The sequence below is a fragment of the Crocodylus porosus genome, unplaced genomic scaffold (genome assembly GCF_001723895.1).
Source record: "Crocodylus porosus isolate Cpor-Errol unplaced genomic scaffold, CroPor_comp1, whole genome shotgun sequence".
Taxonomy (NCBI): domain Eukaryota; kingdom Metazoa; phylum Chordata; order Crocodylia; family Crocodylidae; genus Crocodylus; species Crocodylus porosus.
In genome coordinates this window covers 128,681,682-128,709,573 of record NW_017728906.1, presented here as the reverse complement: position 1 = coordinate 128,709,573, position 27,892 = coordinate 128,681,682, and the positions used below count along the sequence as shown (strand labels likewise).

The 27,892-nt window shown below is 40.9% G+C and overlaps 1 protein-coding gene across 3 annotated transcripts in view; it reads right to left on the bottom strand.

The window, feature by feature from the left end:
- Positions 1–27,892, bottom strand: part of KLF12 (Kruppel like factor 12) — a 368,523-nt gene that overhangs the window by 233,532 nt on the left and 107,099 nt on the right. For all 3 annotated transcript variants that reach the window (XM_019529799.1, XM_019529801.1, XM_019529802.1), the window contains exon 2: positions 26,307–26,370. In XM_019529799.1, the coding sequence (XP_019385344.1) occupies positions 26,307–26,327 (21 nt within the window). In that variant the 5' untranslated portion in view covers positions 26,328–26,370. The remainder of the gene's footprint in view (positions 1–26,306; positions 26,371–27,892) is intronic.

Sequence of the window (27,892 nt, the reverse complement as noted above, 5' to 3'; positions counted from 1 at the left end):
CTTGTTGGAGCAGCCTCCCTGATCATGTATAGGCACCCTAGGTGCCTAAACACCTTTAGAAATCTAGACTTAATAGATTTGTCCAAGTCCACATAACTGATTAGTTCCAGAACGAAGAACAGAACCACAGTCTCTGTGCCTTAGCTATTGGTAAACACTGTCTTTCTGTATAGTTGCTAACTTAAAATAGACTTTGTATATGTAGCATATATGCTTTATGTTGCATGGAAATAGAAAAAGAGGGTGAGATTTTAGGAGTGGCAAGCCTGATGTACAGCATGAAGGTCAGGAATAAAAGCAGTGGCAAACCTGTTATCTCAAAGCCCCTGTATGCATCTATGGGCACTATGCATACTTAAAGATACTTTCCCATAAACTCTGCCTGCCTTCCACATTACTTATTAACAATAAGTATACATTCCTACAAGTAGTTATTGGTCATTACTGCATGGTTTGCTTCAGCTGTGCTTTGAGTTATCTGAAGCACATGTACTTTTTATTGTAATATGACAATGAAACCTGATTTCTGACTATTCTGACTGTTTGCACTGATTGTATTTCCTGAAGGATGCTAGACAAGATGTGTGGAAACACAACATATTTTCAGCAGTGTAATCTGCTTTTACACAGGTGTAAATGTAGAGCAGACATACAATGTATGGGACTACAGTTATGTAAATCACTCCTATTCTGGGATAAAGTTACCCTTTGGAACTCATGAGTAATATACACCAGTGTAAGTTGCACAGGACAAGGGAAGTGTCCTTTGTCCACAGCTCTAACCAATTTCATTCCAGGGTATCTGTTTGCTCCATGCAAACAGGCTATTTACCTCCTAGGCTAGAGACAGAAATTACGCATAAACCCATTCAAATCTGTAACCCAAGTTCAATGCACAAAAACTGCTTTCAAAAATGGCCAAAACCAATTTAAAGATAAACCTGGATGGATGTAGTATCAGACTGTCCCAGATTTCCTCCAGATTCAACCTAACTCACAGTCCCCCAGCATCCCAGGATGCCTTGCACCTCCCTTGCAACACCCCCTTGCAGGATGGGAAGGCTAGCCTTGGCCCAAGCTGCCTGCTCCAGTCGAGCAGGCAGCCATGCTCTAGCATCCCCCAGCTTCTGGCCTGGGCCACTGCAGGCATGTGCCTGCATTTCCGTAATCAAAAGGAGAATGTCTGTTCACTTGCTGATGGGTTCAATCTACATAGTTTAGACTAGCCTGCAAAGATTGAATCAATTCAGCCTTGGGCTTTTTGACTGTCTGTACTTAGCCCTAGTGACAAGATCCTGTAGTAACACCTACAATGAGCAACTAGCTTGGGAAATTAGACATGCATTTCCTCTGGAAACCTGTATAACTTACATCACTGTATAAATATGTAAGTTATAACGGTGTTAATTTGTTGTGTGTGTGTGCATCCAAAGTTTGGTTCAAAGAGGTTTTCTTTAGGCATAATAAAGCTTTCTTTGATAGCATGCCACATATTTAGTGAAAGGCACATTTCTAACTATTGTAACATGTCAATGCATTTATCCATTCACAGCAAGAGTTCAAAAAAAAAAATAACACTCCATAACATTTTATGATGCATCAAAATATAATAGACTATTCACTTTTTTGTGGCTTTGAAGATAAGGCAGGTAAGTGATTGCTACCAAGAAGTTAGTCGCTTTTGTTTCACAGAAAGAAAGCAGTTATTGACCTAGATCTCCATCTTTCCTTGACCACAGCTGCAAGTTAAGTGGTACGCGGATGCCACTGGACATTCTATTCTGTACTTCCAGAGAAGTAGTTGACCACTTTATATCAGTCTCCCACAAGAAATAAAACCACTAAGAGAAGCAAGAGATTGAGGCTGTTTGTTCACAGCTATACAAACTGATCCATCTTAATTTGATCCATAAACAAAAGATATTCACTGAAGATTCCATTTACTGCTAGATGTTACAAAGGATTATATCTGATGGTACACCAGAGGGGAACAGCACTGAGTAAGCAATTTGTATCAGGTGATGCCTTTTATTTAAGAGATAGCTCTTCTACCTGCTGAAAACAGGAAACAGATTTGCACAGCTGGACTCCCTTTATAAAGGGCTGAAGTCACAAATGCCTCATTTTGCTAGCAGAAGGATAGAAACTCCATGGGACATAGAGAAACTATTTCCAATATCTGTCCTTTCAGGATTATTTAATGCAATGACAAAATTTTCCTCTGCCTGTTAAGGACTACACTGTTGCTTTTTCAGGTGCTGTGCTAGAGACAGTTACACTGTTTCAGAAGCTGACCAGGAACCATACTGTGACCCAGAATTTTAATCTGGTCCTTAGCCCCATTCTGGTCCAGGAAAAGAAACAATCTTCATAGCCACATACCTAGTATACTGGCTCTGGTGTGCTAGCTTGCAGATCCCTCCCCCTGATTTGTGGACCTGCACAGGGCTGCAAGTAGCAGCCCCACACAGGTTGCTTTCTCATCAGTATTGCTAGCCATAGCACTGTTGGTGCACACAAAAGAGTAAAGGACAGTTAACATCCTCCTATTCATATACATAGGCATGTCACATTGGCACATTTCAGTCCTACATTCTTCTCTGATTCTTCTACGCATTCCTGCTTTGTTGACAGAAAAATGCAGCACACCGAGGTTCAGGCCTGCCACCTCACAGCTCGCAGTGACCTTTTTGTGCTGAAAGTACAGGGCTTATCCATGGCTGAAGAGCCAGGGCTGGAATCAACCAGCCACAGACGGGTCTTAAAAATCTGGAGCCAACCACTTCCCACTTAAGTAGTCATTCTGAAGTCCATGTTTCCCTGGACTTAAAAGAACAAAAAGATTACACCACATACAGGCCACAGAGTGTCAGAATTGCCATTGGGTGCGTTTACACGTGCGCTTTAAAGTACATGAGCATATTTTACACAAAAATGCTGTCTTTAGCTAATGGACATTAAAATAGGCTAACATGCATTTTTCTAGTACCTCACAGTGGAGGTACTAGATTTAATAAGCATTACCTGAAGTGCATTAATGAATGTGTAGTTGCACTCATGGGGAACCGCAGGCTATGGTTACACATCCCAGACCTTTAAAATACTGTGCTGTTGTAGCAGTCCAGCCCTGGGTCTCAAAGAAAGTCAGCTACAAAGGATACTACATATCTTAGAATATGACTATAAGGTGTCTTAAAATATGACTATTTAAGTACCTTTCTGCAAGAAGTATGGCCTATTCTTTTGCTGTTGAAAGGCCCTTTTTCATTTTATTCTCCCTGACAAATACAGCCAGATTAGATATAGATTGGCCTATATCATATTTAGCTCCTTTTGAATTAGAGAAATAAAAAGGAGCTTCTTCTATGAAGAGAAATGTATATTAATAAAATGGATGAAATAGAGTATCTGTTGCAGCTACTTTTGTTGTCAAAAGTGTACTACTGTTACTATCTAACAGAGTAACTTTTCATGCTCAAATGACACAGAGTTATGTGTTTTGATACTGAAGACTATCCTATGGTCCACCCTCCCGATTCTTATGAACTTTTGACAACTGTAATCAATGTACAAAGTAATCATCTGAAAAATTCTCTGTAGCAGTCCACAAGTGGATTTGTGTGATTTTTCTAACACACTCAGTTCTGGTATATTCTCAGTTGTGCTCATGCGCTGGAGTTTTAACATCTTTGGATTGATAAACCTTCTGAATTCTCAAGTAGAAGCCAGCCACAAGTAATAAGAAGATAGCATCACAGATCTTACTTGTGCTTACTCTCATTTCAGGTTTCATCCAGCAGACAGGTGTCTCTCCACTTCTTTGTACTACAAGGACGAGGGGGGCACTGTGGGGTTGGAGCATGTTCTTGGTCAGTACATAAAAGCCTCATTGGTTCTCAAAGTTTCATGGTGTGTGTTTCAGGTTGGAGGACTCTCGCTAGACTGAGGGTGACCAAACTTCTTCCAGTGTTGAAGGAAGAAGTTGGTTGTGATGCAACTACAACCAAAGCATCACATAAACCAGGCTACATGTGTGCAGATTCCTGCAGAACTGACACCCACTGGACCTTTAAGACTATCCCCAAGAGGCAGAGATGATACAGCCTTAATTCAACAAAAAAGTTGACAGCAAGTCTCATATAGTGGATAACTATAATTGCTTATGTGTCCTGTCCCCACCTGATGGCAGGAACTGTAATCCTAACCTGCACCAATGCATTTAGACTCACGTAGATATATATCCTAAGAAATTTCATACATACACAGTAGACACATCTACATGTTCATTAATGAGCAGTAGTTACTGCACATTTAGTTTAGAACTTGCTTAACGAAGTACTAATAGAATGCACAGTAACCACAGTTACTGAATAGTAACACTAGAACATGGGGGGGGGGTTGTGATGCTTACTGCACAGTAGCCTAACAACAGTGCGCAGTAGCATATTAGCACAGTTTTTGACCAGCACACTATGTAGTGTTAGGCTACTGTGCAGTAAGTGTCTCGTGTAGATTCGCCCAATATCTGTAAAAAAAAAAAAAAAAATCGAATAAAAAAAGAGTAGATGCAAATGGAACAAACACTATTCCATAGAAACTTAACAACAGTTCATTGCCTTTCAATTTATCATTTGCACATTGCTTCACATCGCAGACTCGTGTATAATAATTACCTCCATACATTATTTTCTCTGAAAGAAACAAACTGCTGATTCCAACATTCAAAGACACTGGGTGCGTGCATTAATGTTGATATAGCAAATTAAAAAAAGTTATCACAGTATTGATCAGGCTTGATCCTGATCAATAACATATTTGCCATTGGCTTCACTGGATCAAGAAAACATTTGCTGCATGAGCAAATCAAATAGTATTCTTTAGATCAAAACTGTAACTACCAACTTTTTTTTTTAGGTCAGTCAGTGAATTATAAATTACAAAATATTTTTGACTCCTCAAAGTGAACAAGACTTCATAAGAATTCACCTAGCATGGACAGACAATTTGCACTCTGTCTTCAAATTGCGAACTCCTTGTCACAATCTTTCCCCCAACAAATACAGTATTAAAGATACAGGATTAAATTAAGGGACAATTTAAGTAGCTATGGAAACAGCCATCAGAAAAAATAACTACAAAAATATCTGAACTAGACTATATTGATACCATATGCAGCACTGCAATAAACAGACAGCTTGTGTTTCCATCATAACATCTTTATTGGGGATAAGTTTTGATTTGGCCATGCATACCCACCCAGGGAAATGTGGCATGTATAATCTTAATTCTAGAAATAAATACTTAAAAGGGAGAAAAACAATCATTTTACAAAAAATGCAAAATCAGAACATGAAATATTGCAACTACTGAATTCATCCTGGGAATAAATGTTGTAGCAAATAACTGACTTCAGATGCAGAAATGTTTCCACAAATGTGTCACTCACAAGACACATCAGTTAAAACTCTTCTGATTTTTTTTTTTTAAAACAATATTCCTATCCAGGACTGAATAGTAAAAAAGAAGATTTTTTCTTGCATATTTCCGTGGAACATCAGGTACCAGTCAGAGTGAGGACACTGCACCTGATGGACCAATGGTGTCTAATAGCGTTAGATTCTTGTGAGTTATTTCACAGGTGAGTCAGGTTACTGACATCCAGCACACATCTGCTGGGGCTGAACATCTGCTTCAAGTGATACCTTCGGAAGACTGTGGACTGTGGCCCCTTATTACCATCATTATTTGTCCTTAAAAACCTGATATCCATGACCCTCAACCCAGATGCCAGGGCACCCTGGGTTGCTGCTAGATCCCTTGAAGGGCTTCCAGTGAGGTGTGAGGAGACAAGCCAAGCAGATAAGTGCAGGCTCAGTCTTGTCCTTGCCTAGATGCCTCCCCACAGCACAGCACCTCTGAAGGAGGTAAGCACTATAATATATCAACTTAGTTTTTGAAATTGGATGCCACTTAATTCACAAAAGCTATAGAGGGGTGCCACAGAAACATGTGAGCTTCCTTATATAGAGGCTCGTTTATGCGCGCTATCATGCCTTGCAAATCTGTTAAATAATCATAGTAACAATGACCTGTAGAAGCAAAGGACTTGAGCATTAAACCATATTCCTTGTATACTGTCATTATTAACACTGCAAATTCAGTGGATGTGCTATCATAAGATACCCAAGAAGACATACAATTTGTACCCACTATTTAAGTCTCGCCCTGCATCAATAGGGCTCTGTGCGAGTGCATTTGATATAATTCTAAATTACTGTTAATTATGCCCCTGCTGTGCCTTTAAACCCTCATTACTGTACTTTAACTCAGAGCACCTGATTGTACATTCTATAGTGTGGAGATCTAACAAAGCTTTCTGTGTTTTTGTGTTATCTTTATAACATAGCATCATATTCCCATTAAAAATGTATAGTGACCTTACCCATGTCTACGCTTTCAAGAAATAATGCACTGAGATAATTGGTTGTTTGGCATCATACAGAGTCTTTATTATGCACGTCAAACCTTGAGTCATACTAATATATTTAACATTTCTCATTAGTACATAATAGGAAACTATGCCTGTGTAAATCACATATTTATTCCCAACACATGGTTTAGTTACATAATATAACATTATAAAAATGATTTCCTGTTCAGTAGCTAGCTAGGTCTCATATGGAATACTGTGCATTTATTACAACTTTGCATAACAAGATCTGTGTAAGTTGGACTGCTAATAGTTTTAAAGTAGTACTTTCTGCACAATTAGAAGGTTTGTGCATGGGCATATTCAAATGTTCTCTCTGAAGAGCATTTAGAACTTTAGGATATATGGGTGCCCTACTGTCTCTCCTGATGTTGCAGGGAGAGTTACAGAAAATATTACTACATTATTTTTACATACAGAAAAATCATAACCTTCACAGAGGATAAAAAAGCTATGTTGATGAAAACTGACTGACGCTGGATCCAAATCTCTGAAGAGCCATAAGAAACAAATTCTTTGCCATTCATTCATTCAGCTCACAAGATCTGAGGAACACTTTCATAAGAAAGCATACCTATTCAGTAAAACATCCTCTGAGACTTAGGAATGTGCCTCAGTGATTAGGTTCCCTCCCAATGTAGTTCAGTGTTTCTTGATAATTATCTCTTCCTACAAAATGAGAGATTAAATTTCTAGCTGTATGGCGTTCACAGCCGTAAACCTTATTTTGAGATTTGGTTGGTCACTGCTTTACTGATTTGTGTTAGGTAGGCATCACCTTTACATTGTGATATCCTTTATTTTACTGTAATGAAAAATGTGGAGGCCACCTGGTATCAATGCTATTTCTCCAAATGCTCATTCCCTTATTAAAGGCAATGGCCACATGGTGTCTACTGAATGTCTGTACTATATGTGTATATGAATGCACATACTCCCATACTGTGTAAATAAAATTCTGCATTTTTGGTGTAGCAATTCTACCTGCTATTCCATGATAGGAATAATAAATCACCTGCTATTCAGAGAAGATTGTGAAAGTTTGACTTTGATCATTATTCTTAAGCTTAAAATAGTCTTCTGAAATATAATTCAGGTATTTTTTTTCGAAGTAATGACTAAATGTTGTGACTGGCCATTTATCTGAGAAGTAGAGGTCTGAATTTAATTTCAACCTGGCGGAATTTTTGCTGGTTCAATGGATAACATTTATTATTCTAAAAAGCTAAATTCAGGATTAACCTGAATACACTGAAACTGAGAAATTATACAGCTGATCAACTCCAAGAAACTACTAGATTAATTCAAGAGATCTTTGTTAACATTGTTATGACTAAAATCTAAATTATCAAGCCTTGCAAAATTCTACTTCACCAAAGCAAGCATTTTTTCCCTTCTCCTTCTTTAATAGGTTAGTAGTGTGTATCTTTCAGGTTTTTTGTCATCATCATCATTAGCAGCAGCAGCCAGCCAAGGGCAGACAAGATTTTGTGCCTAAACTGGTAAATCTGTACTTTAATTTTGCAAGGCTGATACCTGTTAAGTGCTTCACAGTGTAATCATGTTGAATGGTCTGTAATATTAATAAAACCTCAGAAGCCATATGTCAAGGGCAGCTCAGGCTACTCAACCTCTTACAGAAGCAGATCCTAAAACATAACTTTTATATATTATTAGAAGTGGTTAGGAAATCTGAATGCTTCAGTTTACAATCTCAAAATGAGGTAGGGTAAACAGGCTTGACTTTCAAACAACTATTGCTCAATACTTTGCGGATCTAGCCTCCAAAACTGAAGCACCCAGATTCTCTAGTTGCTCCTGAAAACAAGCCTAGAAGGCTATGATGAATGCTTATTTCTTAGGTAGAATTCAGATTGGCTCTTGGACATCAGCCACTTAGGGTTTAAAGCACCTAAAAATAAAATGCCTGGCCTCCAGAGTGTAATTCAAAGAAACAGGAATAAACATGTAGACTTTAATACAATCAAGAAGAGAATTAGGTATCTCCAAAGCACAGCCCAAAAACCCAATTTGCTGAGGAAGGAGCTGCCTAAAGCTAGTCAATTGGAATGACTAAACACAGGAGTACATCTGATCCACTTTCCTTTCCAGAATCAAGGTGCTTGACTCAAGGCTTCACATTAGGCACTTCTATCCTCTTGGAAATGAAGGGTATGTCTACATATTGCAGGAGAGCAGCAGTGCCATGCTTTAGTCCTTCCAAAATGAAGTATTGGCACAGTCTGGGTGGGTATGGCACCATGCATATGGAGCAGGGGTAAATTTTGCTGCTACGCCACCGTCATGGTGCACTATACCCAGGGAGTGCACCACTACAGCGACATAGCTGGTGATCACGCGTAGACACACATGATCACTACGCTGTCGTAGGGTGATGTGTAGATGCACCTTAAAGAGCAGAGTCTTCCTTTGAAGGTAAACATCTGACCCACGGCAGCACCTAACTTTTACATGATAGCTTAGATGCTAGAGCACAAGCTCAGGAACAGGGATACCTAGATTGCAGTCCCCGCCCCTAATACCATTTCTTTTTCCACTGACCATCTTAAGCAGGGGCTTATGGACCACAGGCTGTCCCATGGCAGCTGATGGACTCAGCAGCCTGTTCCAGCCATAGCAGCGAGGAATCTGGGCACCCCCAGGCTCCTTTTGCCTGCCGTGTTCAGTTTATTCTCTGCTCAAGCAGATGCATCCTCAGGGTGTCAACAACTGCCTTTATCTATTCCCTTCGCTGCATCTACTGATCAACAAGGGAGAGGGAATGCAGCCTTTAGTGGCAGCTGGGTTGCAAACAATGGTCCACAGTGGCAAACCCTGGTCTACATTTGTCAACCCCTAGTCTAAGGTAACATAAATAAACACTCCACCGAGCACGGGCTTGAACATAACTGCCCCTTCCCAGCTGAGTTACCAAATCTACCTACAGAGAAAGTCTCCTTGGCTAGGGAAAAACATTCAAAAAGCCTGAGCCTGAATTGATTCAATCTTTGCAGGTTAGTCTAATCTGACTAAGCTGAACCAGTTTGTGACTGAACAGACATTCTCTCTGGACTAAGGAAATTCAGGCACATGCCTGCAGCAGCTCAGGCTAGAAGCCAGGAGGTGCTCGAGCAGCTCCCTTCCCTTGCACAGCTGAAGGAAGGTGTGGCCAGGCCCCCACAGGACTTCTGATTAGGGAGGTTTGCCCGCATGATCCCAGGCTTTTTCCTGCTGGCTGCTCAAGGGGCAGGAGTGTTGCCATACCCTAGCCTCCTGCTAGCACTCTGAGGCAAGGGGTGTGGGGGTGTGCAGTGAATGCATCTGTTGACGATACAAAGATTTTCAATCTTCCTCTCCTTGATTCTTTATAGTGTCTGCAGCAAAATGACAGGCGAGCAAGCCAGCAGGGGGATGATATCAACAGCAAAAAAATAAAAAAAGAGTCTCCATTACTTCAAGCTCTTCTTAAAACAGCTTAATCAATGGCTGACCTGTTGATTAACTCCAGACAGCCCTAAGCAGTCACTGTTCTGTCTGCCTGTCCCAGTGAAATTGGAGAGACACACCTGTCAGCATTAGCTAGTATGCCGTATGCCATGGGGCTGTGGGGCTGGGGTCCGTGCTGTGGGAGATAGGGGGGAGGGAGCGGGGGATTCCTGCTTAAGCAGCAAGCAGTGTGTGTGTGGGGGTGGGGGGGAGACATAGGGGGAAGCCAGCAGACCCTGCTGTGTCTACAAGTCTCTGCTAGAGCTTCAGCCAGGGTTGAGAGGCTAGCCTTGCTGTGGAACAGAAAACCTGGCCCAGCCCAGGGAGTACCATGCTGGGGGGTGTGGTTTATCTTAACCAGTAAGGGGTTGGGACAGACATTGCATAAATTGGTTTGACACAAATCACTTAAGTCTGATACTACATTCAACCAGGTTTATCTCAGATGGGCTTCAGCCATTTTCAGACTGGTTTATGTGCACTGAATATCTGTTCGGTTACAGATTTAAACTAATCTCTGATCACTTAAACCAATTTGTGTAATGTCTGTCCCTAGCCCTTCTTGCTTACTATTCTTGTGGATCCATGATTCTTGCATTCTTGGTCATACAGGGGCTTCATTTCAAAAGGGATAGAAGAGGGTACCAACACTAGGGTTACCATATTTCCAATTTCATAAGAGGACACCTGTGATGGGAATGGATATATGATTGTGGGGGGGGGCAGTGATATGCCCCCTGCCCCCCAGCCCTGCTGGCTGGTGCCCCCTCACTCCCCACCTGCAACTTCCTGTTCCCCCTGGTGCCCCTCACTTGCAACCTGCAGCCCCTTGCCCCCCAGCCCTGCCAGTGCCCCTCACTCACAACCCACAGCCCTTTTCCCATCCCCCAACCTTGCTCCTCATTCCCAACCCACAGCTCCCTGCTCCCCCCTGAGCCAAAGCCCCCTGCCCTCCCCCCCAGTCCTGCTGGTGCCCCTCATTCCCGACCTGAAGCCCCCTGCCTCCTAGAGCTGCTGATGCCCTGCACTTCTGACCCACAGCCCCATCTCCCCCCCACTCTTGCTGCCCAAGCAGCTTGCCTGCACACAGACACACACGCACACACCTTCCAGAAGCTGCCAGGGCCCGTGTGGTGAACACGTGATCTCTTGACAGCCAGTCTGCTTCCCCATTACCCCGAGCCCCAAGCAAAAGCAGAGGAAAAGCAAAAACCCAGATATTTGCTTACATTTTTAAAAACCTGCCCAGACAGAGGATAAGGGACCAAAAAAGAGGATGTGTCTGGGAAAATCCAGATGTATGGTAACCCTAAACACCTACTCTAGCTAACAGCCTTGTAGTTAGGGCACAATCCTGAGTGTTGAGTCTCCTCAGGCTAAGGAGGGACTAGAAGTAGGTCTTTCACTTTCTGTATGCGTGTTCCAAACACTTGGCTCTAATGCAAAATGCAGCCGATGCTACCATTACCACTTTTTCCTCCTCCAGTCATGCTTTTGTAAGACAGGAATCCTGGCTGCTGCTCCTTTTACCAAAGTCAATGCTACTGTTATGTATAAGGTCTACTCTGGGCACATTGACTGCTTTTGGCCTTCCAGAGGATTGATCTGGAATTTGGACACTTCTTTACTTTATACCCAGAGTTCAACAGAGCTTACTTAGGAGCTAGGGACCTAGCTCCTCAGATTAGGGTCCTCCTCACACATGCTGCAGCAAACACGAGGCAGCCCACACACATGGCAACCCAGGTTAGGAAATCTAGTAAACTTTCTAGAGAAACACGTAACTGTGACTGCTGCTGTGTGGGCATGATAGACCACTTTAGGCAATTTAGGTGCCTAAATTCTACTTCAGTACATTTAAGCACCTAGTTAACCCATTGGGATTGGGGCACTAGGCCCTTTTGAAAAAAACATCTAAAAATGTTTGGTTCTTACATTCCACTTCTTTAGTGTACTAAGTAAAGTTTCTCTCTTGAAAGTTTGTTAAGAACTCAGGCATCATAATACATTTAAAATTCCTTAACCACATATGTGAGCAAAACTCTTTCCCAATAAATGGCCAGTAAGAACTCAAATACTAATTTATAAATGGATTCACATTTAGACCAAAACCACCCTAGTACTGGTATGATTATCTTAGCCTGCCATTTATTTTGTTTTCATATTGCACTGCAGTACCATAGCACAACATGAAATATTACTGAATAAATACTTAAATATGTATATCATGTGAATCAAAAATTAGTAAGAACTGACCTTTTGGAGCTCAGTGCAGATATATGATTATTTCATCTGAATCCTACAACTATAGATCTTTATTTTAGGGTTTTTTACAATGGTTTTGAGTTCTAATTTTTAATAACCACAGATGGCAATGGAAGGTATAACATTTGCTTAAAATGTACAATAAATGCATTCTCTTTCTTCATTTGCCCTTGTCAGATTTTAATTTGGGATTAGAGTGTTATTTTAAAGAACAGTTAAAGACATTTTAAATTCCATCTGCCTAATGTGATTTTTTTTGGTCTATATATTCCCACATAGAAGAATTATGAAGCATTAGTGGAAGAATTCCATTTTTTTTATTTTTGTCTTTTTGATAACAATTCAGATTTTCATTACAAAAAGCTTCAATGGCACCCAATTCTGCAAAAGTGCCAGATGGTAACTCCTACAAACAGCAGTGATTAGTCCTTATTTTGATAAATGATAAGAAGTACCCTCCAGCTGCATTGTTTGCCATGATCACCACTGAAATAAACCTGTTAAGTAAAATCACCACAAAGAAGTAACTAGTTTACTAGAAATCCAGCCAAATGAGATTCCAATAAAAATAAAATACTCAAATGTGAAAGACACATGCCTCTGTCAGCTACCTGCATCTAAATCCACAGTAATGATACACAACTGGGTAATTCTACGCAGTGCAACTGAGAACAAAATGCAATCCATGATATTCTAGCAAAGCAACTGTGCACCTTCAGTCACCACTGAAACCACTAAAAAGAATCTATTGCTACATACACACCTTCAACAAAAAATAAAAAATAAAAAAAATAAAGCAAAGAAACCCCCTGTGCTTTACCGGAAGAAGTAGCATAGTAGTCCAACCCAGCTCCAGTGTCTGTATAAATGGGGTGCTTTAGTGGGACTTTTATCTAAAGCTGAGTCAATCAGCTATTAGATAAATAAAAGCACCACAAAAGCCCCACTAAAGTGCCCCATCTATACAGATGCGAGCTGGGTCCAGCTAATGCAATCCCTCTTCTAGGGATATGCTGGACTCAGCACAGGAGTTCACCAACTTTAAATTAAAGTGCCATTTGAGGAGGGGAAGGGGGTTTAATGTCTGCAAGCTGCCCATGTTATCTGCGCCTACTGGAGCAGAGACTATCCTCATCTACGATAGTGACACATTTACAAAGTTCCAGGAGCAATGTTTTATTTTTTATGGATAAAAAATAGATGAATTAGGATTGAGGGGTCAGTAGCTAGCAAATAATTCATCTAAACCAATTTATATGAAAATACCTCTATAAATGGTATTAGAAGTGACCTCAGAAACAGTTCAAAAGGATTCTCAAACCCCATGCCAGATACACAGTATGGAATAATTGAAAGTATTCTCAATTTGGAAGTACCTAATATTCAAAGATAAACCTTTTCACTCGAGAAGAAGTGTAAAATAGCCCTTATCAGCACAAACTATTGGCTATGGACCAACAATCAGCTAAGTTATACACAGGACAGCCAACACCTGCTTGAGGCTGAGGATGCAGTTCAAAAGTTCTATATAAGAGCCAGGCATTATTAATGGGTTTTTTGCACTGTATGTTTCGGATCCCACAGAAACTATGCTGTAGAGGATTCGTGTTTGACCAGCCAAGGTGGAAAAAGCAGTTGGGCTGAAATGGGTAAAATACTGGTAAATTAAGACCTAAATTCTCTCCCATCACAAACACCATAACATTTAGTCACCCTATCCACCCTCACCTCCACTTCAGGGTAGTCATTAGGTTTTCAATATTCGCTGTACAGCATCCAGCATGTTTTAGGTTCTTACCAAACTAGATAAAATTAGGAACTAACCGTTTAACCTGGTGTATTATTTGCATGAGGTTTAAACACACTGACTGCATTCAGACATGCAGACATGTGGTTTGTGGCACCACAAACCCCTTGGCAGCACTGCAAACCTATTTGTAGTGCTGCAAACTGCATGCCTGGAACATTAACATGCCCCGTGCTGCAAACCTGAAGTTGCTCTGGCTGCTGATCAGAGTGTCTCTACTATTTCATTTGTGCCTCAGCTGCTCCAACACACTGGAAGCCAGGGGGAGCAGGGAAAAGGCAGTTTGCCCAAAGCGGAACAATTTGTCTCTCACCAAGGCACATGCACAGGAATGTACGCTGCAGCACAAAGTAGTGGGACAAATTTGTGCCACTAGTGGTTGTGCTGCTGCAAGTGCACACCCCTATACATTTGGATGTGGCCACTGGAGCCCAAATTCTCACATCTGCTTATGCTGCCCAGCCACAGAATTACGAGTAAATATTATATATAGATCTACTCCTCATTAATAGACAGATCCAATATCACTATTCATCCTCAAACTGCTTAAAGAATCTTTAGTATATCAGAGGCCAGTTAAAGAATCCAGCTGAATCAAAGCAGGGCTTGGGTTGCTGTACACTAGAACAAGATTGTATGTACCATCTTTTTAACTGTTTTTGCCTTAAAAAATAGGTCTTTGCCTCCTGCAGACAGCAAGTTATTGAGGCAATTCACTTGTTTTACACACTATGAAAAAATAAACTCCACTGTCATGAAGCCTGGAGCTCCTACACCTCATCCATTATATAAATCTCCAAAGAGTAGTTCAACAAATATCGGCTCATTTCCATTGAAATTAATAAAACATCTGTGTTCATTTTAATTTTAGAAGCCAGGCAGTCCCCTATTCCTAAACCAAATGGGGGATTATCCAAAGGATCTCCTCCTTAAACAATAATCTTCCAAACCCAAGTCCACGTAGTTTTAAATGTAGTACAGTCTAGTAGTCAATTCTGTTGGGGACACAGTTTCTACTGAAGCTGGAAAAATGAAAAATGAAGGTGATGAATAATATGAATTATTTAATTATCTGATGACAGGAGTCCCCTGTGGTTCAGTGGTAGAATCCTTGTCTACTACACAGGAGACTTGGGTTTGATTCCCAGACACTTACAACTACAGCCATGGAGGCACCAAACATCTGGACTCAGTCTGCTCTTGAGAGAGTCCAGAAAAGAGTCACATGCATGATCAGTGACTTGCAAGGCAAGCTATACAAGGAAAGGCTGAGGGACCTTAAAAAAAGAGAAGGTTGAGAGGGGATTTGATAGCAGCTTACTGCTATATCAGAGGAGTGCTCAATGAACAATTGTTCACTAAGGTACCCCCAGAGAAGACCTGGACCAATGGATGCAAACTCCTGGAAGGCCACTTCAGGCTTAATAGCATGAAAAACTCCTTCACAGTCACGGTGTCCAGATTGTGGAATAAACTCCCTCCAGAGGTGGTGCAGTCACATATCCTGGAGGTTTTCAAGAGGAGACTAGACACTCACCTCACTTGACCCTAGATGTCTTCCTGCCTAGAGCAGGGGAGAGGGGAGCTGGAGCCAATGAGCTGCAAGATCCCTTCCATCCCCTAACAATCTATGAATCTATATGCATTGAAGGTCTAGGTGGCCCTCATGCATACACCATGATCCAGGAGGATCGACAGTAGCCACCAATTATCTTATGATTTATGATCATTTCAATTTTGTGATGCTAATGTATGTGCAAATGTGTCTGTGCATTATTTTGGACTACATACAGAACTCCACTTCATGTTTACAAGTAAAGTTTGAAAGTTAAAGCTTCTGTTTACATCCTAGTAATGCCCAATGTCCATCACAGCTAAACCACAGCTGTAGTAGACTAGTGTCAAACCAAACTGAAACAAATAACTGGCAGATCAATATGAGGTGACAGGCTCTCAGCAGAAAACTTAACCTTCTCTGACCCACCACCAGCCCTGCAGTTTAATGAATTTTCGGAAGCATATAGAAAATACAGTGTAAGAAGCATAAGCGTAGTCTAGATTTAGATTAATACTATGAGCTTCCTCCTTCTTTAAGATATGTGTCCTTGGGATAATGAAATACAGCACCTAGTACAACACAGTACAAGCATGATTCAGATTTTAAACCATGGATATCTGTTGTAAAATGACTGACATCTTCTTATAGATAGTTATTGAATTGCATCAAATTATGTTATGCTTTGGAACAAATTGTTCTCTATGCACTGTGTCAAAAGTACTAGTATCCAAAAGCAGTTAATTTCCAACAATAAATGTTTATCATCAGTTTGGATCCAAAGGAAAAGCAATAATGAGATTGTACAGACAATTTCAAGTTTTAGTTCAACATATATTAAATCACCAAGGCAGCGTGCAACTGTAAACATGTTTTAGTGCTCCATTGCATCAAGAGAATGAAGATTAAATTTAAAATATAATTGCTTATGTATTTCTATGACAGGAAGCATTGAACATTTCAGTTATAGAAGCATTGGTATATTTATTCAGACATCCGAATCCTAATTGACTGAATAGACTTTTTTTAGGAACAGGTAGCATTAAAATCACTGATTTTCATTGCTAGACAATGCATACCAAAACTAAATAGAATTTATCTTCCTGGAAATACTTTTCTAGGAGTCTATGAAATGCTAAAAACCTGAGAAATTGACCTTAAACCTTTGTTTCATTAGATATATTGGAATGTTGTGTCAAAAACTGGCAAACATATAGACTGAAATTACCTTATCAAACAGCTTAGGAGAAAACCGGTCTAGTTCATCTTTCCAGAGCAGTAAAAATGTAGTAATTATTAGCATTAATATAATTCTTATTTAACAGTCTTAAAAATAAAAGCAAAGCGAGTTAAGTGAACATTCTTTTATTCCCACAAGAATATGCTGCAGTGGAGAAGCAGCTCAAGCTATACAATTAGTGGAAGAGTAAGGGGAGAACTTGGAACTTGTCAGTGGAGAATTAGTCTTGGAAAGCAGAACCTGCACAAAAAACTCACAGCATCTGTACAAGCAAATAGGACCTCAGTTCACACTCTGGTTCACTCCAGCCTTAGCCAACCTCTGATCTGCTAACACTTAGTTATATTCTTTGGTGATGTCATTAATGCAGAACGCAGATTAGAGGTACACTGATATATTGGTCCGATATCGGATCAGCACCAATTTAAAGAAAACTGGCTGCATTGGAAATTGGCCTGATGTGGTCTATATTTTGACCGATAAATGTCTGCATGTACACAGGCAGTGAGAAGCACAGCCCAGCAGCCTGGAGAGCTGTGTGCAGCTGGTAAGTCTGTTGTGGTGAAAGGGGAGGGAAGGGGCATGAGGGATGCAGATCAATGCCCACCGAAGTGAGGGAGGAGTAAGGTTGGGGCTAGAGCAGGCACTGCCCTGCCAAGGCAGCCCATGGAACAGAGCCATGGCTCATCCAGGGGGTGCAAAGCAGCGGGGGTTGTCTCCTGCCACTGTGCACACCCCCAGGAGGGCATGAGGGGGGCATGTGCCCCCTGGATCTGTGCAAGGAGGGCCGGACAGGCTGCAGCTGAAGGCTGGGGCCGGGGCTGTGCTGGGCTTTTCCTGGTGGGGGCTGGGCCAGGCTGCACTCGAGATGGGTGATGGTGGTGCTGGGAGGGGGGCTATAGCAAAATCTGGGGTGGCTGCATCTGCCCCCAGTAACCTCTCTCCCATTGCCACCACCATCCATCCTGAATGCAGCCCAGCTCAGCCCAAGCTGGGAAGAGGCCAACACAGCCCTGGGCCCAGCTTGTAACTGCAGCCATCCCTGCCCGGTCCTGTGCATATCTGAGAAACACATGCCCCACCCTACCCCATGCCCTCCCAGGGTGCGTGCAACAGCAGGAGCTGCCCCCACTTCCCCCAGACAAGCCTCATCTCCATCCCATGCCCCACCCCACCCCAGGAAAGTAGCAGCTGCCCCAACCCTAGCCCCACTCCTTCCTCACCATAGAGGGCATTTATCTGCATCCCTCCACAAACACATTTACCAGATGCATGCAGCTGTATTGGAAATCAGATCGGTACCAGCCGATATGCCTCCTTAGAAATAGGCTATCAGTATCAGCCCCCCCAAATCTCTATTGCAGATATAAGGATCTTATGTCATACCAAAATCAGAACATCCTTAATGCGAAGGGAACTATATAGAATATATAAGTATGAGATTGACTACAAAGTTAACATGTCATTGGGTAAACTAGGGACAAGTCCAGACGTACCTTTAAGATGCGTCATACTGGTCTGTGTTTAATAGAATATTACAACTTATTCTAGACTTCAAGGCTAAGTTCAGACAGTCAAGAAAAACCTGAGGCTGAACTGATTCAGTCTTTGCAGGTTAGTCTAAACTGCAGAAATTAAACTGAGAAGCAACTGGACACATTCACTTTTGACTCAGGAAATGCAGCCACATACCTTATGTGGCTCAAAGCAAAAGCTGGGGGGGGGGCACTAAAGCATGGTTCTCTGGCACATAGCCAGCATGGGCTGTGTGTCTGCTTCCTCCTGCTGCCCCCCAGGTCTCTGGGATTTTCAGTCTAGAATTACAGCAGCAGGACTCTGCAGGGTTGCTCAATACTTTCTCTTCCTTCTTCCAGGTGCCTCTGGGATTTGTAGTCCACAGTTGCAGCCAGAAGTAAGTTTTTAGAAGGGTAGAGCAGCTGTACTTGGAAGAAGGGACGTTTAATCCACCCTCTGACCCCAGCCAGGGTTTGCCTTGGAGGGGGGAAGGGAAGTCTGTGTTCCCTCCCTCCCACCCAACCCTTCTGGAGCAGACAGCACAACCCAACCAGGACTGGAAAGCATACTGGGACGCTGGGGGACTGTGATTGAACTTGAAACAGGACAGTTCAGAATTTCTGTCTGGGACAGAAATTTCATAAACCAGTTTGACCCAAATCAGTTAAGCCTGGATACTACATTCAGCCAGGTTAATCTTAAACCAGTTTCTGTGATTTTGAAACAATTTTATGTGCACTGAACTTCTGTTCTGTTACAGGTATAAACCAGTTTCTGATGACTTAAACCAGTTTATGTGTAACTTCTGTCCCTAGCCCAAGGGGAAAACACAGGGTTGTGAAACTAGCTTATATCCCTGGGCAGATAAATATTGCAATGCTGAATCTCTCCTCCAACAGTTGGAAAGGCCTTCTTCTGACCGAACTTGTATTTAGGCCCTCGACAACCATTACATTTAAGATCCCATTAACAGATTTATCATGCCTTAAAGAGTAAACCAACCACACGTGCAACTCAGTTTACAGAGTGATATAATTTTAAATTCAATATAAAGTGTGATACAGAATTATATTCCTTATCATGTGGAATAACTTTGCGCATTTCTATCATGCCTTAAACTGATGCACGGCTGGGAACTATCAAAACCCCATGAGCTGCTCAGTGGGGCAACACACATGGTTTTATAGCTCAGGGAGCCCAACATCTGGCTGCCACAGCCCACTACCATGCAGAGCTGACTGTTGGCTGTGGCTGGGGACTGGTTTGGTTCTCTGCCCCAAGTGACAATCAGCTAACTAGTTTCATTTGGCTGGTACCAAGGAAGCCTGAGCTCAAGAGCCAGGGCTCCCCCTGCACCAGCAAGCAAGGTGCAATTGGGATATAACCCCCGATCCTCTGCACCAGCAAGTAAGGCACAATTGGGATCTAACCCCTGATCCCAAAATTGCACATCCTGCCATACGTGTGTTACATGGTAGAACACATCACTGTTGGGACTGAAGATTGGAGCTCATGTTTTAAAGTGAATGTCTGTCAGGGTCCTTAGTGAGATGAGCAGGCCCCACACTGAACTATGTATGTCACTCTGTGTTAACAGTATTTATTAGGTACAGCCCTGAGGGAGGTGGGGTGTTAGGGCAGCTGAGCCATTGGAGGAAAGTTGGAGCTAAACTGTCATTCAGAAAAAGAAAGAATTCTGAGTATACAAAGTCTGTGAAACATGGTATATTTTAGCTAATGAGCTGCTCACAGCTCTAAGCTGATCCTGCCAGCTCTGAGGTAGGAATTGTATGTTCCCAGCAGTCTGAAATAGGCCTAGCACATTTGCCACTCAAATATTAACAGAGTGAATAATATTACATCTAACCACCATATTAACAGAAAATGAAAAAAGTCACAAAATTTAGACACTGAAAAATTACCAAATGTCAGAATGAAAGTTGCAGAGACCTTAACCCAGCCCTTTTTTATGTATGCATTATGAAACAGTCGGTAATTAGATGGTCACAAGCTGTTTTTCCTCACTTGATTGTCAAAAACAGCCAAACTCTTTTAAGTGGAGCTTTCCCAGGAGAAACTTTGCAGACAACCAGGCATAGGAGTTTCAATTGGAATGTTTTAAGCTTATTGAAGTTATAAGCTACTGAAAACAAGGTCTTATATTTGGAAGTGGCAGACAACTTCTATCATAAGATATATTCACTGTGCTGCCTAAAGTAGTAAAAATGCTCCTATTAACTTGCAAAATGATTTAACAAAGTGAGGTTCAAGTTTCCTGGCAGGTGTTCCATAACACCCTCAGACCTACCTTAAGTACAGTTTGAATACCTTCCCCTTATCCCTCCAATCTGCTGCTCTGTTTGCTGCTCCCTGACTAGGCTGGTCTGCTTTCTGCTTCCTGCCATGTGCTTCCTGCCTGATCAGATGCTCAGCTTTCTACACCCTGCTCTATCTGCCATTGTTTGTCCCCCCTCCAGTCTGCTGTGTGCCACAGAGTGGCTGTCCATGTCACTGGCACCTGTGCCACAGGTTGGCTACCTCGGGTTTTAACAGATCCTGTAGTACTTTTAAAAAGCGAATGCAGGCACAGAAGTAAGCACACAGTTTGCCTTAACACATATGAGGGATTCATTACCAGAAACAATTATATTTCATGGAGCGATGCCCTAGACAAAAAAAAAAAAAGTGATGTTTATTTTATAGTATTCACTATTTCTATATTATAGACATTATGAAATGAAAGCAATCTCAGATATTAATAGTATTCAATTATCCGGTCATATTCTATTAATTATAAATTAATTACCCATCGATTAATAGCTTTTCAGAAGATCCCCACTGCATAATGTGGCTTAGCCATTTTTCCTCTCTTCTGAAGATGTGATCCAAGCATTATTTGAGCTTTGGTATTTTTTTGATTCTCTGTTCTTCTTTTCAAGAGCACTTTTGGCAAAATTCAAGTTTTAAGAACCACTACAAAATCTGTGCAACATAAATAAAACATCATGGGCCTTTCCCAACTGGAAGGATTTTTTTGCTGCTGGCCTACATAAGCTGACCTGTCTTGCTGGGCTACTCAGCCACAGAAGCTGCTCCCAATTCTAAAGAAACCCCCTCAGGCATTTCTGTCCTCTGCTGCCCTGAGAAATAGAGGGTTTTTTAAAGCAGGTATTGTGGTTTTTTAACAGATCGTGCTTTAACTAGGGAAAGCTCAGCTTATTTTTGCACCGGTCTCCACTGTCTCCAGAAAACTGAGAATTCCACAAAGGCCACAGATATATTGTACAGTATGCTCCACTATGGGAAGTTACACATCAACAAATATACTGATTTCTGAGATATCAGTTTACACCTTGAATGACACAGTTACAACTGTTTGGGAGTTGTCCCCTTGTTCCAAACAAAAAAAGGGCAAAAAGTATACAATCCCACCCCACTGGGTCCAACAAGATAGCTTCACAGACCAGTCAGAAAGTAAAATACTAGGACTAGACTTTGATTAACTGTTCTAGTATGTATATATGTATGTGTGCTTTGGACACTTGCCCTAAGCCAGCTGTTGAGAAGTACTGAATAAACACACCAAAATAGTTGGAAAATAAGTAGAGCTAAGCCAAGACAAAGACCTGTAAACAACAAATCATTTAGGCTATGAAAGCAACTGTAGAGCAGTGATGGCAGAACAGGGGGGCAGGGCAGGGGGTAGAACCTGATACAGAACAAGTTTTATATCGCTGTTAGCAAGAAGCCTAACAGGAACACTGCAGTCTGCCCAGCAATCATTCTTTAATTGTACAATGGCAAGGGAAAAGGAATCTGTTCAAATGCAATCAAAGTGTGTAATGCTCATGGCAGACATCTTAACTGCCGTCACTACTTGGAGAAGATCATTTTTGGATCTGCCTCAAGCCATTTTTAAGCAATCAGGATCAGTTCCAAATGTACCTCACCCTATACACATTTGACCTGAGCTGGATAAATCAATGGTGACTAAGTACAGAGAAGCTACACTGTTCTGGATGTCCATCTGTCAGAGCTTACGCTATTCTAGCAGCCGATCATTCACATATATAGTAACAGAAAAAGGGAAAAGAGTAAGAGGCAGTACATACTTCCAAGGACCTTCACATGATGTAGGATAAGAAAGAAAATTTCTACCACTTTTCTCTTATCTGAGAATCATAGTTTCATAGATTTGGGAAGAATCCATTCCCACTCATCTGTCTACACAGTGCAGCATTTATACTTTTTTTAGTGATCACTCAGAGATAAGCTGTATACCTATGGTTGTACTCCAACAGCTATTAAATGTTCGATAATAACCAACAACCTGAGTATTGACTGCTGTCTTCTACACATGGTAGCTAAATACAGAGCAATTAAATTTCTGCTCTTTAATGGACTGATCCAGATAAATGTTGCATACCAAATTAAAATCAGGGAGAGTCAACTGTCCTGATATCTCTCTGAACCTCAATTATTTTTCTGTGGTCATTTCTTAGTGTTTTTTTCCCCTCTCACTGTTTGGATTCATAATGAATTGTGACAAATCAAACTATAATCTCTATACAGCCTCTGTTTGTCTACACGAGACACTACGGCGCAGTAGCAACAAGCTACAGTGCCGTACCTCATTGCTACCATGCAGTAGCGTTGCCAGGCACTAACCATGCAGCAACAATACTACACATATGAAAACAAAAAACCCTACACAAACATCTTCGCATCTTAGAGCATGTGTGGATAACCAGACTTCAAGTTGTACCCTTTAAGTACCTTAAATTCCGGGTAACAGAATTTAATCAGCTTTATACAATACTTCTGATTTTATCTGTTAAAACTCTTTATAGAATTTATGGTATGAAATCCTGCTACCACTTAATTCAACATAATGTTACATATTTACATTATGTTACATTGTTATTGCTCATGTATCATAGTGAAAAAGAACATATATAAACTGAGAGATAAATCTGCACCTGCATGACTGTTTGACTTCTGTTGCATTTTGTTTTCAACTTTTATCCTTTCCTATTGATCTCGTGAATCTACTTACTTCCCTCCTTGCCCCTTGCTATGAGACTGGTTTCAATGTTTATGTTATCTCCTACTCACGGAGAACTTTAACTACAACTCAACTAGAACTTTAGCTATATTTCCATCTGTACCATTACACAATCCCACCACCCAATCTTATAAACCAGTTTCCTCCCCATGAAGCAGCTCAAAGTTGCTCTACCTTAATCCAGATAGTATATTGTGGTGTGAGACACACAAAGAAGAAAATATTCTAGTGTAAAAAAAATGCTGATAATGCAACAGAATTTCTTTATGTTGCTATGCTAATAATATACCAGAATAATAATGTTCTCAGTAGAGGTTATATTTGGGCTTAAGTGGCTTGACTATCAAAGCAGTCTTGATTAACACACTAACTCCCCAGTTCTCAGTAATGCAGAAAGAAAGAAGCAGCCAAAACAGAGGTTTAGGTGAAATATTAACCCCTCTGAACTCAACAGAACAAAGAATTCATCCCCAAATTTTAATGGTGACAATAGTTGACATCTGCATTCTATTGTCTGCCATCTCTGCTCCATAATAATTGCTCTTAATACAGAGCTTGCTCAACAGAAAATATAGTAAATCAGGAATACTGCACTACCTCCACCCCCTTATCTGAGTAGATCTTGATCACAGATCTCAAGACTACTGGGAGATGTCATCAGAACTGTCTAAGGGAGCAGACCTGTGGCCTGGACAAATAGAAGTCACCATGTTCTAAAGTTCCTCATGACCTGCCCAAAATCATGAAAGTTAATTAGAAAGATGAAAAGGTAAAGGAATTGGGGACACAGTCAGATGATTTACAGTGCATCTTTCTCCACTGCATTCTTTCCCAGGAAACTTAGGAAAATTTCTCTCATGACAGACAATCAACAATGCTAAGAATCCTCAAGCTCCCCACTAATATCCAGCGTTCCAGCTAATATCTGGAATACACGTTTCTGCCTCTCTTCAGGATGATGGTTATTACCTTCTCTGTTCCAAGAATTTGATAAACCTTAAGACTGTATTTTCTGCCTTGATGTAACTTCCTAATTCTAATGTCTAGCAGTCATCTAGTCTGACTTAGTTCCTCCTAAATTAGTATGGAATGAGACACTATAATACTGTTATTCTGAACCACCCTGGCAGATCAAAGATGCAAACATCTCATTTGTCTAGAACATACTGAGAACTTTCCAGGACAACAGCCAGTAGTTTATAGATAAAATGGGGTCTTTGCTAGCTCTCATGTACCTTCTTGCAACCAAAAGAGGCTCAGCAACCCATTTACCAGGCATGTATTCACTGTATGTCTGGAACATGTAGAATTACTTGAGGGTGGTTTCTAACAACCCTGTTTTTTAATTCCACCACATCTAGGCAAGAGGCCTACAATAAAGAAACTCTTGCTCCCTAGTTAAGTGAGCTCCATTCTAACAGCCAGATCCTGTTAACAGAAAGTAGGTATGGAGGTACAGCTGAGAGACAGCACACAAATCTTACTTGTTTTCTTAGATTAATGTAGGAAACTTTCCATGTTAGCTAGCCCATGTCTGTACTTAACAGGCCCTTGATCTTAACTCCAATTATTATCACTTTTTTCTTCAACCATGACACATTTATAATCAGAACCATTCTACCTACTGTAATTGCTTGAAAGTTTAACCAGAGATGGGACATAATAGATTTTTCTTTATATCTATTAAAAACTCCAAATGGATTTCTGCCAAACTAAGACATCTTGAACCATTCAGTCCTGCTACAATCAAAATATCACCCAAGTAAATAAGCATTCTTATCCTAATGACATTATGAGAGAAATGACAGGTCTGGTTACCATGGAGAACAGTCCTGCAAGAATGAATAGACCGAAAGCTCTTGCCTCCCACCGATACTGCACTTTTGGGGAAAGCTTAGTTTTCTGTAATTGGGGTACATAAGAACGATAAGGAAAGCTTTGCTTAAATTAGCTTTTCACTATGAAATATCCCTTCTTGTCAGTCACCAGCAGATCTTTCAGAAAGTCCTCCTTAAATGAGTAGCTGCACTGTATTGTTCTGCCCACTGAATTCACCATTACAATGCTTTTGCTCTCATGAGGACAGAAAGGAACAAACAGCCTCCTTTGAGCAGCACTGGCTGGAAGTTCATTAGAGGAGGACCCTAGCCAAAAGTCTACAGTGATCTGCAATTAAACAGGCAGATTCCAAAATCTATTTAAATTCATCATTTTATAGGGCACCAAAATTGACAACAATGGAAGCAATGAAATCAACCAGTTCCTGACCTCTTATAACCATCACAAGAAACTGATGCACGAGAAACATCCAACTCACCCTTAATATGTGACACTCTAGAGGAAGATTAAAAAAAGCACCAAGGTACTTATTAATAAATACTGTTCTATTTGGTTTGTTTTTGGCTTTTATCATGGTGTCAGGCAAGTGCCATCCAGAAATGCACTGAGCTGCATAACAAGCATCTTTAATGGAAGATATCCACCATTTAATAAAATCAGCTCAGCCTTATACACATAAAGAAGAAACACTATGTTGTATCATCTTATTCAGTCCCTCCTTCTTCAATGGAATTGCATGAAAATGTCATCTTATCATTTGGTCCAAACTACATTTTCCAAATAAAAATAAGAATTCCCACCTTCATATTTCCTTTAGCCTTCTATGCTCCCACTTGAAAACTCAATTTTAAAAAAGAATATGTTGGAAAATGTTGAATTATACCCTGTATACATTAATCATTCGCCAGTGGAACTCTTGTCTGACAGCCAATCCGACAGTTGAACTCCAGAATATTATTTCAGCTAAAATTCATTGTTATACATTATAAATTCTTGATAACAGTAATATGTATAATGCACACTGTTGTAAAATTTTCAACAAACTTTTATGGCTTTCCTCTTCATATGAATACTCAGTCATCCATCCGTTCCTAGATGCACTTCAAGCCTGAAAGAAAAAAAATCAACAATTAAACAACAAGGTCTGCAGTTTTTAATCTTCATTACTCAGTTACTACTGTATACTTATGCACAAATTCACATATAGGTTTCCTTGATACCAAAATGGATATTAAAAGAATGTTGAGGTTTTCCAACAATTTAAATACAGCTGGATGAACATAACAGAGACAAATACAGAATCACAGAGAAACAGGCCTGGGAGGGACTCAATAAGTCATCCAGGCAAGGTAGAATCATCCCTGTCTAAAGTAAAAAATTTCCAAAGGACATTCTGCCACCTTCTTAATAATCTGTACTAGTGCTTGACCACCCTTCTACTTAAAAGTCATTACTCATATCTAACATAAATCTCTTCCATTCCAGTTTATGCACACTATTTTTGTCCAGTCTTTGATGAACACAGAAAACAATTTATCCTTTACAACACTATTATTTGAAGATTGTTACCCTCTTCAGTGTTATCTTCCCTAGACTAAATAATCCCAGTTCTTCCAACGTTTCCTCACAGATCATGTTTTATAGACTTCTAATGACTTTTGTTTCTCCTTTGGATTATCTCCAAGTTGTCTATGTGCCTCCTAATCTAGAGCGCACAAAACTGAACTTTACTTGAGACCTCAACAGTATGTGCTAAATAGAATCACTTTTCATGACTTTTATGACATTCTTGTTCATACATCAGCTGTTTTTTGCTTTTTTTGCAACAATGTTGCATTGTTGTTGAATCATGCTTTGCTTCTGAACCAGTAACCCAATGAATATATAGCAGGAAATGTCTCAAGGTTCTTTGTTAATATTTCATAGACATTTGGGCTGGAAGGGACCCTGGAGGATCATCGAATCCAGCCCTCTGCCCCAGGGGCAGGAAGTCAGCAGGGATCATAGGATCCCAGCAAGATAACCATCCAAATGCGTCTTGAAGGCGTTCAAAGTGGGTGCCTGAACCACCTTCGGCGGCAGTCTATTCCAAAACTCAGGGGCTTGGACAGTGAAGAAGTTCCTTCTTATGTCCAGTCTGAATTGGACACAGTGGAGTTTGTGACCATTCAATCTTGTCATCCCCTGGGGGGGCTCTGGTGAACAGACATTCCCCCAGATCCTGATGAGCACCCCTGACAAAACTTATAGGTGGCCACCAGGTCACCCCTGAGCCTGCGCTTTTCCAGGCTGAATAGCCCCACTTCTTTCAGCCTCTCATCATAAGGTCTGTTTTCCTGACCTCTGATCATGCGTGTGTCTCTCCTCTGCACCCTCTCGAGCTTCCCCACATCCCTTTTGAATTGTGGAGCCCAAAACTGGATGCAGTACTCCACCTGTGGCCTCACCAAGGCCAAGTACAGTGGGAGAATGATGTCCCAGGATTTTAGTTACTAGTTCTTGTGAATTCCATTTTTGAGCAGCTGCTTGATCATTTTATATTTGAGCTGCTTTGACTGAACTAGAGACATTCATATTGCAAGATCAGATGACTCTGGAGCAGGTTGTCAGTTCAAATATTCATTATTTTG